General features: G+C 48.0%; 1 protein-coding gene across 1 annotated transcript in view; it reads right to left on the bottom strand.

Moving 5' to 3' along the window:
* Positions 1 to 1,717: 1,717 nt before the first annotated feature.
* Positions 1,718 to 13,908, bottom strand: part of LOC103121558 (transmembrane protein 178B) — a 37,300-nt gene continuing 25,109 nt past the window's right edge. The window contains exon 3 of the mRNA XM_060195669.1: positions 1,718 to 2,699. Within this exon, the coding sequence (XP_060051652.1) occupies positions 2,449 to 2,699 (251 nt within the window). The 3' untranslated portion in view covers positions 1,718 to 2,448. The remainder of the gene's footprint in view (positions 2,700 to 13,908) is intronic.

Genomic DNA, 13,908 nt, shown 5'->3' with positions numbered 1-13,908 from the left:
ACCTCAACTGGAAGAAAACAGCATTTCTGCTTACACACTCCCACATACGAGGCACTCACACTAGAGACTGTTTGCAGAATCCAACCACGGTTGCTGGCAAGAAACTCTGAGGGGGTATACCCACACCTGTGTCCAGGTATAAACTGAGATGAACACACTCACAATACATCAGAAAGATACACAAAGACCCCCACTCAAGTCCACTCATGCACACCATGTATGAGTTAACGTGCGCGCACACACACACGCACACACACACACACACATACACACACATACAGAGTCAAAAAGAGCAGATGAGGAAACAGGCAGGGTGGATCAACCGCCTGGTAGATAGAAGAGGGAGATGGGAAGTGGCCAGCAGGTGAGAGAAGACAGGCAGATAGAGAAGAACGCATGGGTGGGGAGGGAGGCTGCGGAGTGGCTGGCAGGATGCCAAAGCCCATTCGCTTATGAAGCAACTAAACACTCAGCTATCTGGTCAACCCATGGCTGGCCAGCTCAGGGATCCTTCCAACCTCCCTGTGGCTGCTGCACCCCTGCAGGGCGGCAGAGGGACTGTCAGCTGCTCCTGCCCGCCTTGTTGTGTCAGATGCCTGCCCTGCAACTTCCCCAGCTCTCTGGCTGACCCTGGAGCCTGCAGTGCCAACTGGCTCCAAGAGCCTGAGATGCTGGGCTGGATGGATGCCACCTCCGTTCGGGTGTTAGCCACTAGGATGACGATTTTGGGTTTCGTGGCCTTGGATACCAAGAAGGGGAAAGAAGAGGTTGGGAGGAGTCAAGAGAGTTCTCCATTAATTTACACAATATCATACAGACCTAGCCCGTGGAGCAAGGAGCTGTGCCTACCACGTGGGGCCCGTTCGTTTCCTTTCATCTGTACAGAGGTTGCTCCCAGGGAAGGGGCCGATGTCCAGCGACAAAGGGCGGCTTCCAGGATGGGGAGTGGCGGGTCTTGTGGCTATGCAGGCAGCATTCCTTTGCTCCCCTGCACCATGCATGCTCCCCCTCTTTTCTCCTGGCTTTTGTGCCCAGCTTTCAAGTCTTGAAACTTCCAGACTTAAAGACTGACTCCTGTGCAGTCCCAGAACCGCAAACGGGGGAAGGATCACAGGGTCCTCTGGCCCCAGTGCTTTTGGTCTCAGTCCTGCCCTCTGGGGATGTCAGCTGTACTCTAAGATATGGAAAGAAAATGCAATGCAAAGACCCTAAGCAACCCCAGATTCCCTGAAGCCTCAGGTCTCTCTCTCTCTCTCTTTCACACACACACACACACACACACACACACACACACACACACACACACACACTCCCTCTCTCTCTCTCTCTCTCACTCATTCACTATCTCTCCAGGGATGGGGCACTGCAGAGTGACACCCCCCCACCCCTCATGCCCCCCACACCCCTCCATCCTCCATCCCCACCATAGGCCTGTCCCTCGGGGATCTGCTGAGATCTCGCCAGCCATAAAACTAAAATAGGCCATGTAGACACAGTGCTCGCAACAATGCAGTACGTCCATTAAAAAAAAAAAAAGGGTGTGGGGGGGGGAGGAAACCACCGGAAGTGAGCTCTCTCTCTCTCTCTCACACACACACACACACACACACACACACACACACACACACACACACACCACAGCGTCACTCCAAAGCCCCTATATGCCCAGAAGCGCATCTGGGGCGGGGTGGGGGTGGGACAGGGCAGGGCAGGGCAGGGCAGGGCAGGGCAGGGCAGGGCAGGGCAGGGCAGGGCGGCCTCCCACTTGTTGAACTGGGTGTAAGGCAGCTGGAAAGTGAGACTGGCTTCTCAAAGCAGCTCCTGGTGTGTCTGTTTATAAGTGTGGAGCTGGGCCTCCAGGGGACAGCTGGGTCTCTCCCCATTGTCTCCACCTCTTGGATTCCAAAGAGAAAACTCCTTGCTCAGTCCTCTTCTCTCCCACATCCCATGTGCAGCTAGAGGAAACATCAGGAGAGGAAGTGTTTCTGCAGGTGGCCTCCAGGGTGGGGTTACATTAAATGAGTGAAGAGCATGATGCTTCTGCCATAGGGTTGGAGGGGGAGGGCACGGTGTCCTCTCCTGTTGGTCCAGGGGGTGACCCGCTGGCAACCACGGGCACGGTCCCTTCCCTGCCCACTACCCCATCCTTACAAGGGACTTGGGATCCAGATGCTGCTGGGAGCCCAACAGGTGCGCCAGCTTCCAGAAGCCACGGAGCCACAAGTCAAGAAGTGATGGAAGAGCCATGTGACGTGAACAGCGCTATCCCCATCTTGGTGGTGACAGGGTGACACAGAGTCCATTGTGATGCCCACACAAGCCTCCCTTGGCACTGGCATCATCTGGGCGGAGTCTCCTCGGAAATATGTATATTATATATATATTTATATATGTGTGTATGTGTGTGTGGGGGGGTTCTGTCGTCGTTGTCATCGGCGTTGTGGCCTCTTAGCACACTGTCCCATTCTCGGGCCTGGATTTAGGGCAGTTGGTCCTGGGGACAGGTTGGACAGAGGGGGCCAAGGTACAGAAGAATCCCGAGATGAGGGTGAGGCCCAGGCCCCCCCATGCACAGAACATGGACCACCCGTAGCCGTGGCTGATGTCATCTGGGAGTCCATATAGGTAGCGCGGGTAGCGTGACAGCTCAAAGTTGATCCCAGCCACACAGGTGCACAGTGAAATGATGCAGAAGGTTCCTGCAGGGGCAGGGAAGAAATGGGGGTGGGGGTTGAGAGGACAGGGGAGAGGAGAGGGTGGGAGGGAGAAAGAGAATTGAGGCTCATCATTCCATTTTTCCTTTTTTAAATATTCAATTTATTTTTGCATTATTTATTGGATAGAGACAGAAATTGAGAGGTGTGGGAGAGTTGGAGAAAGAGAAAGTAAGACACCTGTGGCACTGCTTTAGCACCGTTTTACCTGCAGGTGGGGGCCTGGGACCTGTACCTGGCCCTTGTGTTTTGAAACGTGTGCACTCAACCAGGTGTGCCACCACCTGGCTCCTACATTTTCCATTTTCTGGATATGTTAAGACAAGAAGAGGCAGGCCTGAGTAACCTACAGACAAGATCACGAACTGGAAAATTTCAGGGAGAGGAGACTGCTATTAAGGGACCCTGGTTTCCTCACTCGATAATTGCATACACTTCACAAACTCCAGCAGCCGTTCCTTTGGGAAAATATTAAGTAGTACAACAGCGTTTTGGGCAAGACAGGGTGAGGCAGAAAAGCACTTGGTTCATATTTTTTAAAGGATTTAAAATTGGGGGTTTTAGCTTCCTCAGAAGGGTGGAAACTGCTACTAAGGGACCCTGGCTTGCTCTCAGAGGAAGCATCTCTGTTTACTAATTCTTTAAAGCGGAAAACATCTTCATTCCTTTCTTTCTTATATGCAGTCATCTTATATAATATAAGGGATTCCTTTAATCCACTTACCAAGCGATCTAGATCCTAGCAGCCCTTTCTGCTTTTCCTGTAAGACAGTGTTTCCCTCAGGAACTCTCCGATGGAGCATTAACCCTATCAGACCCTCTGAGACAAAGTGAGGCCACTCAAGGTGGCTCAGTGGGTAGAGTGCAGACTGGTATGTATGTAGTTCCAAGTTTGATCCCTGGCACTAAATATGCTGGAGAGGCTGCCCTGATTTCTATCTTCTCTTTCTCTCTTTAGCTCTTGCTCTCTCTCAATAAATAGATACATCTTAAAAAAAAAAAAAAAAAACTGAAGTAACAGAAAGAACCAGGGGACTCTGGCAGATACTGCAAGCAACTTCTCACCCATGAAAATTCAGAATTTGCATTGAGCCACCCTAACTAGATGAAGCATTTCATCAATTTATTTAATGATGCGATCTCTCACTCTTTTACTCCCCCCCCCCCATTAGTAGCACTGGGACCTCAAGCATGCACAAAATTACAATTTCCAGAATGACTTTTTCATTCTTTGTATTTCAGTTAGTGAAAAAGAGAGAGAGAGAGAGAGAGAGAGAGAGAGGAGAGAGAGAGAAAGAGAACTTGCACAGAATGGAGGTCTCCCTGGTGTCACACTATTCCCGAGTACTGCCAGGGTTCAAACCTGGGCTGTGCATACAGAAAAACACACACTCTACCAGGTGAACTGTCTTCTTGCTTAGGAATCTCCTCTCTTAAAAAAAAAAAAAAAAGCAAAGTTGTTCATTTAACCTCTGACGAGAAGGGGCCTCTACGCGAGTGTGATGACAGGGGACAGCATGACAAACCCATTTTCAGTCAGCAGAGATATCAGGTGCACCTAGACAACACTGAGGAGCTCTCCTCAGTATCTGCTGAGTTTTCCGTGCCTTCTGCCGCCACCACCACGAGAGCCATGGTTGGGAGGAGGCTGTTGAAACAGCATAAACAAGGTGTATGTATGTGTGTGTGTGTGTGTGTGAGTATGTGTGTGCATGTATGCGTGTGTATGTGTGCATGTGTATATGCGTGTATGTGTATATGTATGTGCGTGTATGTATGTGTGTGTATGTGTGTGTATATGCTAGTGTGTGTGTGTGTGTGTGTGTGTGTGTGTATGTGTGTGTGTGTGTGTGTGTGTGTGTGTGTAGCTTTGGTACATAAGCACATATGACATAGTCATTATCTGGGAGGATGGGGGAAGCTACCGAGCATCTGAGGCATGGCAGGCCTCAAACCAGCCTTTCTGGGTCAGGATTTCTTGGCGTGAGAGTGTGGGAGTTTTCATGTTTGAAAGTTCTTAGAGTGATGCTTTTATTTGTGGTTGGGGTTCTTGCACAAGCTTGATTCCGGTGCTCCCAGGTCACTTTTTCAGAGGGAGAGATATTACAGCACAGAAACTTCCCCTGGTGTCATGGAACCTCTCATGTGGTATTATGGCTTGAATCTGGGCAGCACACTTGGCAAGACAAGCTCCCTACCAACTGAGCTTTCTCTGACCCCAAGGAAAGAGACCAGAGCACTGTGCTATTGTGGCACTTTCCTGGACAATTTAAATGAAAATTGCATTTGTTTATGGGGGAGGGAGAGGGAGAGGGAAAGAGAGGGGTGGAGGGAGACCAGAGCACTGCTTAATTCTTGCGTATGGTGGTGCCTGGAAATGAGCCTGCAGCCTCTAGGGTCTCAGGTATGCACATCTGGTGCACACTGCTGTGATATCTCCCCAGCTCTGATTTTTTAAATTTGTTTTCCCTTTTGTTGTCCTTGTTGTTTTTCATTGTTGTGGTTATTATTGTTGTTGTCGTTGTTAGATAGGACAGAGAGAAATGGAGAGAGGAGGGGAAGACAGAGAGGGGGAGAGAAAGACAGACACCTGCAGACCTGCTTCACCGCTTGTGAAGTGACTCCCCTGCAGGTGGGGAGCCTGGGGCTCGAACCGGGATCCTTTCACCGGCCCTTGCACTTAGCGCTACATGCACTTAACCTGCTGCGCTACCGCCTGACTCCCCCCTAGCTCTGATTTTTATTGCGCCATCTGGTGAGACCCTCGTTGTCAGGAAAGAAGTTCTCTCTAGAGGCTGGCGACACAGCCAGGGAGAGAGTGACTGCCTGAATGAGTGAAAGCTAAAGAAAGCTTTGTTTTGACCCTTGTGTCAGATAATCCCAATTTCATCAAAGAAAAGCTGGACTTCTCGATTTCTACTGCAGAAGCCTTTGGTTGCAATGAGCTCACTTCTTAAAATTCAGAACAGGGAGAGCGTGAGTGGGTCTGTACATATATGTGCAGAGTGCAAGTCTAAGCTGCCCATGGGAGGTTCAAGCATATGAACCATGGAACCTGAAAGAAAATCCTGAGTTAGTATGGAGAGTCCTCAAACAAACAAACAAACAAAAAATGGAATTACCTTATAATACAGAAACATTAGTCCTTGGCATTTGTCCAAAGGACATTCAAATACTAATCTGAAGGGACATATGCACCTCTGTGTTCATAGCTGCATTATTCACAATAGCCAAAGAGTGGAAGCAGCCTAAATGCCCATCAACAGGTGACTAGCTAAAGCAGTTATGAGATACAGACTCCAGAGGATACTACTCCACAGTCAAAAAGGATGACATTGTATCTTTTGGGACAAAACGGATGGAGCCAGAGGCTATAAGCTTAACAAAATAAGTGAAGAGATCAAAGACAACAGCTGGATGGTTTCACTCATATGTGTGAATGTTCTAGAGCACTGAAACATGAGAATGTACAAAAAACAAAACAAAAAGCGAGAAGTAAACAACGTGCCTCTAAGACTTTATGAGAACTCTAGTGGTTATTATTGGGAGCGTGGGGGCACAGAACTTTGCTGGTGAGTGAGGCATAGAACTAGGACCTGGGGAGTCAGGCGGTAGCACAGCAGGTTAAGCGCAGGCGGCGCAAAGTGCAAGGACTGGTATAAGGATACCGGTTCGAGCCCCCTGGCTCCCCACCTGCAGGGGAGTCGCTCCACAGGCGGTGAAGCAGGTCTGCAGGTGTCTATCTTTCTCTCCCCCTCTCTGTCTTCTCTGCCTCTCTCCATTTCTCTCTGTCCTATCCAACAATGACATCATCAATAACAACAACAATAAAACAAGGGCAACAAAAGGGAATAAATAAATAAATAAATATTTTTTAAAAACTATAACCCATAACCTTTTAATTATGGAAACCACTATTAATCACAAACAAAAAGTGGCTTGACTCAATAAATAACAAAGAAATGCTAAAAGATAGTTCTGAGTTAGAGCTATAAGCCAAGCTGTCCTCTTAGAAATGGAGGCGCTGCATGTGACTGTGTCTGTATAGCAGACCTCACAGATGGAGGCATTTCTTCTCATCAAAAGCCACACCATCTCGTCATTTACTCTGGGGCAGAAGGTTGACCTCTGCTGCTGGGAAAGTAAATTGGTCCAATCCCTGTGGGAAACAACCTGGAGAGTTCTCAGAATTCTAGAAAGAGACTTACACTATCACCCTATTACCCAGCAAAAAAAAAAAAAAAAAGCCATTCAGAGAGATCTCTGTACACCAGTGCAACACAATTTGTGATAGCCAAACCTGAAAGCAACTCAGATGCCCAATGACAGATGAGTAACTAAGACAGCTGTGATATATATATAAGGAGAAGTCTTCATCATTTTAACAGCTGAAATATATATTTCAGCTGTTAAAATGATGAAGACTTCTTTGTTTCATCTTGGATGGATCTTGATTGTGATAAGCCCCCCCCCAAAAAAAAAAGAGGAGGAGGAGTAATGAATACTGAATTATCTCCCAGCTCCCCCACCCACTTCTATCACATTAGTGGCACCTCGGACCAGTGCTTCTCTGGTTAACATGGACCAGGTACTAGTTTTCCCCTTGTTTCTGTGTCCTGGCTGTCTGACCACGTCCTCTGCCTGGGTCTCTCCTCCCTCAGTTCCCAACTGCCCTGAACCCAGCCTTGTCCCAGTGCCTGGGATGCCCCTCTCTGTCTCCTTTCCAGGTGTTGCATCCTCCACTCACCTGTCTTTTTAGACTTGGGGTTTCCCAGCCTTCTTCTTACCCAGCATTACATATACAGGCAACTTCACTTTGTCCTCTGACTTGAACTGCCACCAGGATGTACCTGAGTCAAATGTCTAAGTGATGCCAAGGATTGTCACACAGGTCATGTGCCCTGACTTCCAGGGTGTGGTATGTCCAAAGAATTCCCCACCATATGCAGATTCTCAGTGCTTTCCTTTTCAGCCCTACCCACCCCCCCCCAAACCTTCCCGTTTCTTTTTACCCTTTCAAGATTTATTTGTTTTGAATAGAGACAGAGAAATGGAGAGAGAAGACAGCGACAGAGGAAGGGAGAGACAGAGAGACAGAGAGACACCTGCAGCACTGTTTTGCCACCTGTGAAGCTTTCTCCCCTGCAGGTGGTGACTAGGGGCATGAACCTGGGTCCCTGTGCATTGTAATGTGTGTGCTCAACCACGTGTATCATCACCCAGCCCCAAGACTTATTCACTAACACAAGTCAGAGAGGAGGAAAGAGAGAAGCAGAGCATATCTTTGGCACATTTAGTGGGGGTGAGGGGGTCAAACTCAGGGTCTCACACTGTTAAGTCCTACATGCTCACCACTGTGCCTCCTCTGGAACTTGTCTTTTAAATGTCTGGCCTCCCTGACTGTCGATCCAGCAACCTACTTTTCCTGAGAGCTGGCAGGGGTGGTGGAGTCCCTGGAACACAGGATGCTCATCCCTCCAAATGGAAAGTTGTGGGCTGGATAAGTGGGGCACCATGGCCACCCTCCCTAGTGGGTCCCCTCAGTCCTGCTGTTCATTCTGGTTCCAGTCAGCAGCACTGGAAGGATGACAAGAATGTATCTCTCCTTCTTTTCATCTCTTTTCAAAGATTATTTAAGAACTATTTAATTTGATAGGACAGAGAATTTAGAGGGAAGTGGGAGACAGGGAGTGAGAGAGACAGAGAGATATCCGCAGACCCGCTTCACCATTGGTGAAGTTCTCTCCCTGCCAGTGAGGGCCGGGGAGCTTGGACCTAGGTCCTTGTGCACTGTAATGTGTGGCATATTTTACCAGCTATGCCATCACCCAGCCCCCCACTAAAATTTTATTTTATAGCTACCAGGGTCACCTCTGGGATTCGGTACCTGCACAGGAAATTCACTGATTCCAGCAGCCATGTGCTCCCTCCCATTTTTCCTTCTTTTTTTGATAGAGACAGTGAGAAATTGAGAAAGAAACAAAGACAGGAAGAGAGGAGAGAGAGAGAGAGAGAGAGAGAGACCAGCATCCCTGCTTTACTGCTCATGAGGTTTCCCCCTTGAACCAGGGCTTGAACCCTGGTCCTTGTGCATGTTAATGTGTGTGCTCTACTGGGTACACCACCATCCAATCTGCGTCTAAGTTGCAGGAAAGAAACACAAAGCCTTAACGGAGTGTTAGCACAAAAGCAGAACCTTGGATCTTTGGAATGTGTTGCTTATGTTAACATATGCCAGGCAAAGGTAGCATTGTTTGGGAGCTGCTAATTCTTTCACAGTCCTGAAATGTCAGCAGAGAACGCTGGAGGAGCGCTTCATAAAGGGTTCATCCCAGTACCATAGTGGTTCATTACCCTGCTCTCAGTTCTGGGGCTAGTTCTTCACTTCTGCGCCTTGATTGTAGGGTATGGGACTCAGGAGACAGAGTTTCAGCCATGAAGGCTGCAGCCTTAGGAAGGGGAGAGAGGACATAGGTGTCTACTCAGGGGTGTCAGAGAATCAGGGGTTGGGGGGGGGCAGCAATGCCACAGCAAAGAACCCTGTGGAGAAATCACATCAAAACTTGGGCCTTGGGTGATTAATTTAAGAAGCCATCGCCTAGGAAACCAAAGCCCTGGAGAAGCATCTCAGGAATCCAGGACAGTCACTTCGTGCATGCCCAGGCATGTCCCCAAATATCTATTCCTTGTGTGCCTAGAACACAGGTGGAGTCTAATTCCTGCAGCTTCACAGGACTGCAAGGCCATCTGCCTGGCATTCTCTGCTTCAAGGGAATCAAGAGCAGGCAGCCCTGGAACACTTCATGTGGGCTCTGGCTGCCATGTGATGCAGGGGCTGGGTTCCGACCTCAGCTCCACATTGCTGCCCAGCTGTGGCAAAAATGTCTAGGGTGCAAGGAGGCCCTGCCTACCCCATGGCCTCTGTAGGGTTTTTAAAATGTTGATTTTAGTTTTCAATGTAATATTTTTTATAAATTATTATTTTTTATTTGATAGGACAGAGAAAAATGATTGGGGAGGGAGAGAGAGAGAGAGAGAGAGAGAGTGAGTCAGACTTGGGATACCTGGTTAAGCACACACAAGGACCCAGGCTCAAGCCTCTGGTCCCCAACTACCAGGGGAAAGCTTCATGAGTGGTGAAGCAGGGATGCAGGTTTCTCTCTATCTCTTTCTTTCTATCTCTACCTCCCCTCTCTATTTCTATCTCTATCCAATAATAAATAAATGAAATTTTTAAAAAAGAGGGAGAGAGACAGAGACACACCTGCACCCTGTTTTTCACCACTCATGAAATTTCTGCCCTTTAGGTGGGGACCAGGGATTTGAACCTGGGCTCTTGTGTATGGTAATATGTATACTCAACTGGGTATGCCACCACTTGGCCCCTACCTATTTTGATCTATTTTTTATTGACTAGAGACACGGATCAAGAGGAAAAGGGGAAAAAGAGAGAAAAAGAGAGAGACAGAGAGGCACCTGTAGCACTGCTTCATCACTCATGACGCTTCCTTCCTGCAGGTGGGGGCAGGGGTTGGAATCCAGATGCATGTGCATGGTGACATTTGAGCTCTACCGGGTGTGCTGCCTGTTGCGTTTTTAAGATCATAAAACCAGCAAAAGGACCCCTTCTCCCTGTCCCGCGCAGGGTGGAGCATCAGGGAGGCTGGGGTGCTCTTAAGCCCTTCTTTGCTCAGATGTGAGCACTTGATGGCTTTCCTAGCTCGCATCTGCTTGGAACAGAAATGACTGGAAGGCTCTACCATGGTGTCAGTGGGCAGCCTGCAGGGTGGGCATGCGAGGCCTCCCCTGGGATGAAGCAGCAGCCGAGAAGGCTCTAGGAGAGGACACAGTGTCAGGAAGGGGACCTGAGTGGAAACTAAAGTTTGTGTTCAGCTCCATGAACTTCCTCAGAACTGCTGCTCTCTCCCCCACTGAGCACTGAATGCAGGTCCCCAGAGCAAGCAAGCAGGATGTGGAGGACACAAAGACTCTAAGAGAAAACGCAGACTTGGATGCCTGAGGGGTGTGGAATGACGCACAGATGCCCTGCTGGTCCCCCTCCCTGCCAAATCCGTCCGTGACTGCTGAGGGTTTGTACGTATCTGTGTGTACACGCCTACGCAGGTGCACTCCTAGCTTATGTTTCAATGGTACCTGTGATTCCAGGAAGTACTTTCATTTTTTTTCCTTCAGAAACTCAGCATTGGGATAAATACCCTCTCTGCAAGGTTATTTTGAAGAGTGATAATAATAAATGTGAACAGGCTTGGAGAAGTTAAAATTGCTTTCTATGTGCAAGGTATAATATTGGAAATGGAAAGCTTGGTGTGAGGGTTGAAGGGAGAATGTTCCCGGAGGCCAGGGGAAGAATGTGGTGGCTGTTTCTCTGTCACCCACTCCATTCTCCCTCCCCCAATCCCTCACAGTAGAGGAAAGGTGACTTGGGGAAGTGATTACTCACAACAGACACCAGGGGGCATGCTTTCTTTAGACGGCACCTGTGCACTTGGATGCCTGAACTATACACCTGAAGCTTAGTCTCCTTGGTAAGGGGGCTTGTCTTTGGGCTGAGAGGGGTTACTGCTTCTGATCTGGTTTACAGGATCACATTGGTGGGTCTTTGAAGAAGCTTGTAAGGTCTGTGGCTCAGCCAGGATGGGCAAAAAACCACCCGGGAGAGGTCTAGAGAGTTGCTCTACATAACATGACTTGGGGGTCTCCTACAAGAGCTGCAGAAATTCTGACAATGGTTTCAATGGAATATAGAGGTGGCATTTGGAGTTACCCCAAATTTAGATGTTTACTTGATATTTTTAGTCTACACAGCACTTTCCCTTCTTTCTCCTCTTGTTAAAACAATAGCACCCAAGAAAGCTATTAGTCCAGGCATAGGTATTAGACTCAAGCTAAGTTTCTTGAGGTTGTTGTAAGATAACATACATATGCAAATTTTATTTACATATTTATTAATATTCATGAAGCTCATACATTCGAATTTTCATAAAAATCACAATTCAAATGGCAATCCCAAGTTCTATAATTGCTCAAGGTCCCAAAGCATGAGTGGCAGGGTGAATGTTTAGTTCTGCTATTAGTTTTGAACTATTTGAGTGCAGAAAAATTATATTGTTTCTATCCATGACTCTTGCTCCTACTGTCTCTTAAGAAGCAATATCCCCAGGCCAGCAAGATAGCTTACACGGGAGAGTCAGGCACTCAACCCAGGTTCAAGTCTGGCTCCTGCTACCTTGGGAGAAGTTTCAACACTATGGTGTCTTTCCCTCTTTTGTTTTTTATCTTTTATTTTATTTTTGACACCTACAGACCTGCTTCACCGCCTGTGAAGCGACTCCCCTGCAGGTGGGGAGCCAGGGGTTTGAACCAGGATCCTTACACTGGTCCTTGCAATTTGCGCCACATGCACATAACTGCTGCACTACCGTCCAAATCCCCCCTCTTTTATTATTTTTTTTAACATTTAATTATTTAGTTAGTTATTTTACAGAGCACTGCTCAGCTCTGGCTTATGGTGGTTCTGGGGAATTGATCACAGGATCTTTGGTGCCTCAGGCATAAAAGTCTTTCTGTATAACCATTATGCTATCTCCCCAGCTCATTCTTCTGTCTTTAAAAATGTTGGCCCAGGGCAGTAAAACTCCAGTGATGACAAATATTAATACTAATAATATCATCTTCCAGGGAAGGCAACCCGCTAGTCACTCCATTTTTGTCCTTCTGATCTTGGGCTATTTCACATTTTATGCAATAAAATGTTGGGAAGATATGAGGCAGGAGATTTGTAAGGTGCTGTGAGCTTTCTGGGTAGGGTAGGAAAGAGGGCTTTAGAAAGAAAATTAACCGAGAGTGCAGCCTCTTTCTCCATGAGCATCTCTGCAGCTCCCTCTCCATCTGGGCCTTGAATCAGAGATAATAGTGGTATCCAACTGGCTTCTTCACAAAGCTGAGAGTGGCATCTACAGCTGTGCAGAAAAAGAAGATTCTCAAGCTGTGAATAGTGAGCTTCCAAGAACAAAGCTACTGAGAGCATGCCATCTCCTTGCCTCTGCACGTACCCTTCCTCCTCTCTAGGCTGATTCTTCCTGGTGGCTAACAATGGTTCATGGAACAAACACTAAGAGACTCTAGGGCAGAGGGCAAGCTTGCCCTAGCTTTCTTCCTGGGGACAATGCTTGAAGTACATCAAAACCTCCTGCAGACCATCTCTGACACCTCTGCTTCCTGGCTGCCCTGCCATTCTTCTTCCTAGGAAAAGCTCAGAGCTTTGGCATCGTACGAACCCTCCAGGGCCACTGTAAAGCCCATTTTCAGTTCCATCTGCCACTGCATTTCACTGCTTGTCTTGGTAGTTGCAGGTTCTCCTGACCCGGGGGTGTACCAATCAGTTTGTACTAGCTTCCTAGCAGGGGGAGCTATCAGACGATGGTGCTCAGTGAAGAAAGAGTTCTACCAAGAGCCAGACAAAACTAGACTCAGTCTCATCCCTGCTCTGAAGTGGGGAAAGCACTCATCTCACTGAGCCATGATTCTCTCAACCAGAAACACATAGAGGAATAGACCAGATCTGTAGGTTCCTTCCAGCCCAGGTGCTATGGCTAAGAAGGTGTTGTTCTCTCTGAATTGTTGTAGGGCTGCCTGTCATTTGTTTTGCCCAACATGAGCCACCTTGGAGAGAAGAGACTGTGTCTCCCTCCTGGCATGCACAGAAGGACTGTGGATGAGCCCACTGGATGACCTCATTCGACATCAGTGTGCATATGTGGCTCAGCTCAAAATTGTCTTGGTTGTCAATGTGGAGGACGGAGACGCAGCTGTTTAAGGGTCTGGAAGAAATTGGGTCCTGAAAGTAATCACTCTGGTTCCTGCCCTATCTGATCCAGGCTGATGCCATATTAATTAGTAGAGGGAAGAGGTCTGGGGTGGTAGCCAAGAGATCAAGCAAGCTGCCACCTGGTTTGGTCTGTTGCCATATGCCTGGCACATGTGCCAGCTTGGCCTGGACTTCCTTGGAGAGGGAAGCCGATACCCAAGTGATTCTTGCATGCTGTCATTCACCCCGATCACTGACCACAGATATTGCTTTATACGGATCCAACACTGGTATGTAATATTTATAACATGATAGACTCAGGTCCAAGTGTTGTGCAAAGCTTCTTAAATTCTCAGAGCAGCCTTA

This window comes from Erinaceus europaeus, chromosome 8, assembly GCF_950295315.1.
Source record: "Erinaceus europaeus chromosome 8, mEriEur2.1, whole genome shotgun sequence".
Lineage (NCBI taxonomy): Eukaryota > Metazoa > Chordata > Mammalia > Eulipotyphla > Erinaceidae > Erinaceus > Erinaceus europaeus.
The sequence above is the reverse complement of the archived record's forward strand: the minus strand, read 5'-3'. Positions and strand labels throughout refer to the sequence as shown.